The sequence below is a fragment of the Empidonax traillii genome, unplaced genomic scaffold (assembly GCF_003031625.1).
Source record: "Empidonax traillii isolate 1590-97213 ecotype Southwest subspecies unplaced genomic scaffold, ASM303162v1 scaffold575:size619451, whole genome shotgun sequence".
Taxonomy (NCBI): domain Eukaryota; kingdom Metazoa; phylum Chordata; class Aves; order Passeriformes; family Tyrannidae; genus Empidonax; species Empidonax traillii.
Window position 1 is genome coordinate 211,269 of NW_020955768.1, and position 1,788 is coordinate 213,056.

At 61.7% G+C, this 1,788-nt stretch overlaps 2 protein-coding genes across 2 annotated transcripts in view; one reads left to right on the forward strand and one right to left on the reverse strand.

Moving 5' to 3' along the window:
* Positions 1–302, reverse strand: part of OSER1 (oxidative stress responsive serine rich 1) — a 6,835-nt gene extending 6,533 nt beyond the window's left edge. The window contains exon 1 of the mRNA XM_027898031.1: positions 225–302. The gene's annotated coding sequence lies outside the window, so the exon portion shown is untranslated. The remainder of the gene's footprint in view (positions 1–224) is intronic.
* The window catches only part of LOC114064723 (oxidative stress-responsive serine-rich protein 1-like), a 6,550-nt gene continuing 5,057 nt past the window's right edge, over positions 296–1,788 (forward strand). Inside the window, exons 1-2 of the mRNA XM_027898032.1 lie at positions 296–376; positions 1,168–1,288. Of these exons, the coding sequence (XP_027753833.1) occupies positions 1,212–1,288 (77 nt within the window). The 5' untranslated portion in view covers positions 296–376; positions 1,168–1,211. The remainder of the gene's footprint in view (positions 377–1,167; positions 1,289–1,788) is intronic.

The following is a 1,788-nucleotide window of genomic DNA, read 5'->3' on the forward strand; positions in this document are numbered from 1 at the left end:
CCCCATCCCAGACCCCCCGACCGGACCGGGCCGTGACTCAGCGCGGACCCCGCGGGGCTCCCCCGGCGCCCTCCGATCCAGCGCGGGGGGGGGGGCTCGCCGGGGGGACACGGCAGGGCCCAGCGGCCCCGGGGGAGCGGGAAGGGTGAGGGACAGGGGATGGGGATGGGGATGGGGATGGGGATGGGGATGGGCCGGGGGATCCCCGCACTCACCGCACTCTCCGCGCTCCGGGCCGGGCCCGCCGCCCCCTCACGAACAGGCGGCGCTCGCGCACGCGCGCGGCGGGCGAGGGGCGGGCGGGGCTCGGGCGCGCCCCCGCGGGGGCCGTGACGTCACGTCCTGTTGTGCTGCGCGCCCCCCGGGAAGGCGGCGGGTGAGTGACGGTACCGGGACACCCCCCCGGGACGCTCCCCGGGATACCCCCGGGACACCCCCGGGACATTCCCGGGACAGCCCCCACACCGGAGCCGCGGAGGGGCCGCCGCGCGTGTTCCCGCGCAGAGGCCGCGGGGCGGGGGGCGGTGTGGCCCGCGGGGCCCGGGCTGAGGGGCGGGGGGGGAGGTCATGGGGGCAGCGCGGCCGCCCCGGTGGGAGGAGGGCCCGGAGGGGGCTCCGCGAGGTGTGGGGCGGACGGGCCAGGGGCGCGCTGCGATCAGCGGTGCCCGGGCGGGAGCAGAGGCCGTGGGCGAGCCCCAACACACGGGGGGTGCTGCCCGAGCTGGGGGGAGCGCTGAGGGGCTGAGCCCGGGGCAGCTCCGCAGCCTCCCCTACCTGGGGACACTCCAGAGCTGCCCGGGCAGCCAGCTCCGGGTGGCCCTGCTGGAGCAATAAGGGAGGACCCCCAGGGATCCCCTCCAGCCCCAGCCAGCCTGTGGTTCTGTCCTTCCTGGAGCTCTGTGTCCTGCTCACAGCCGCGAGTTACACGGGTGGGCAGGATCCATAACATCTGTTCACTCGTGGGTAAAAAGACTCCCTGTTGTTTCTGGCACAGGCTGGGCCTGCTCTGAGAAACTTGGGTTTCACAGTGAGCAGCCCTGGGCAGGTCTGATCCTAAAGGAAGGGTGTTGCCCGCAGAAGAACAAGCACCCCTGGCAGGGTCAGTCGGTTCTGTACAGACCTCGTGGGTTCAGACCTGAGCATCAAACCCCAATCTCTGTGTTCCAGTTTATTCTATATGGCACGGCTGGTTACCCACTGAGAGCACATCCATGGACTTGGAAGCTAAAGATGAGGAGGAAGAGAGTCTACAAACAGCATTCAAAAAGCTGAGAGTGGATGCAGCAGGGTAAGTGAGCAATCAAAAGGGCCGTGTAATCTGTCAAATTTTTGTTACTTGTTAGTGTTTGTTTGCTGTTATTTTGCATTTCAAAAAGAAAATGTAAAAAAAAAAGTTTCTTTGCTCTTCAGGAGAAGACAACTGCATCACTTCAAATGAAGTGTAGTAATTATAACTGTCAAAGGAGTACTGTATTACAGACTAATTTTGACACAATATCCAGCTGAAATTACACAGTGACTTTATGGAAATATGAGTGACTCGCCCAAAGCAGTGAACCCACTCTTAACTGTCAGGGTAGCTGTAGTCACCTGCTGTGATGGAGTAAAATGCAGCCATTCTTGTATTAAAAACTTGCTCCATAACACACTGGGTGTGCTGATCATATGCAGGATAAGATTTTCCCTCAAAGTAGGAGCTAATAAATGCAGTCTAACACTCTGCGAGGCAGTTCACTTGGAGGTCTTTTAGGAATTCACAGACACAAGAGAAAGCTTTGTGTTGACATT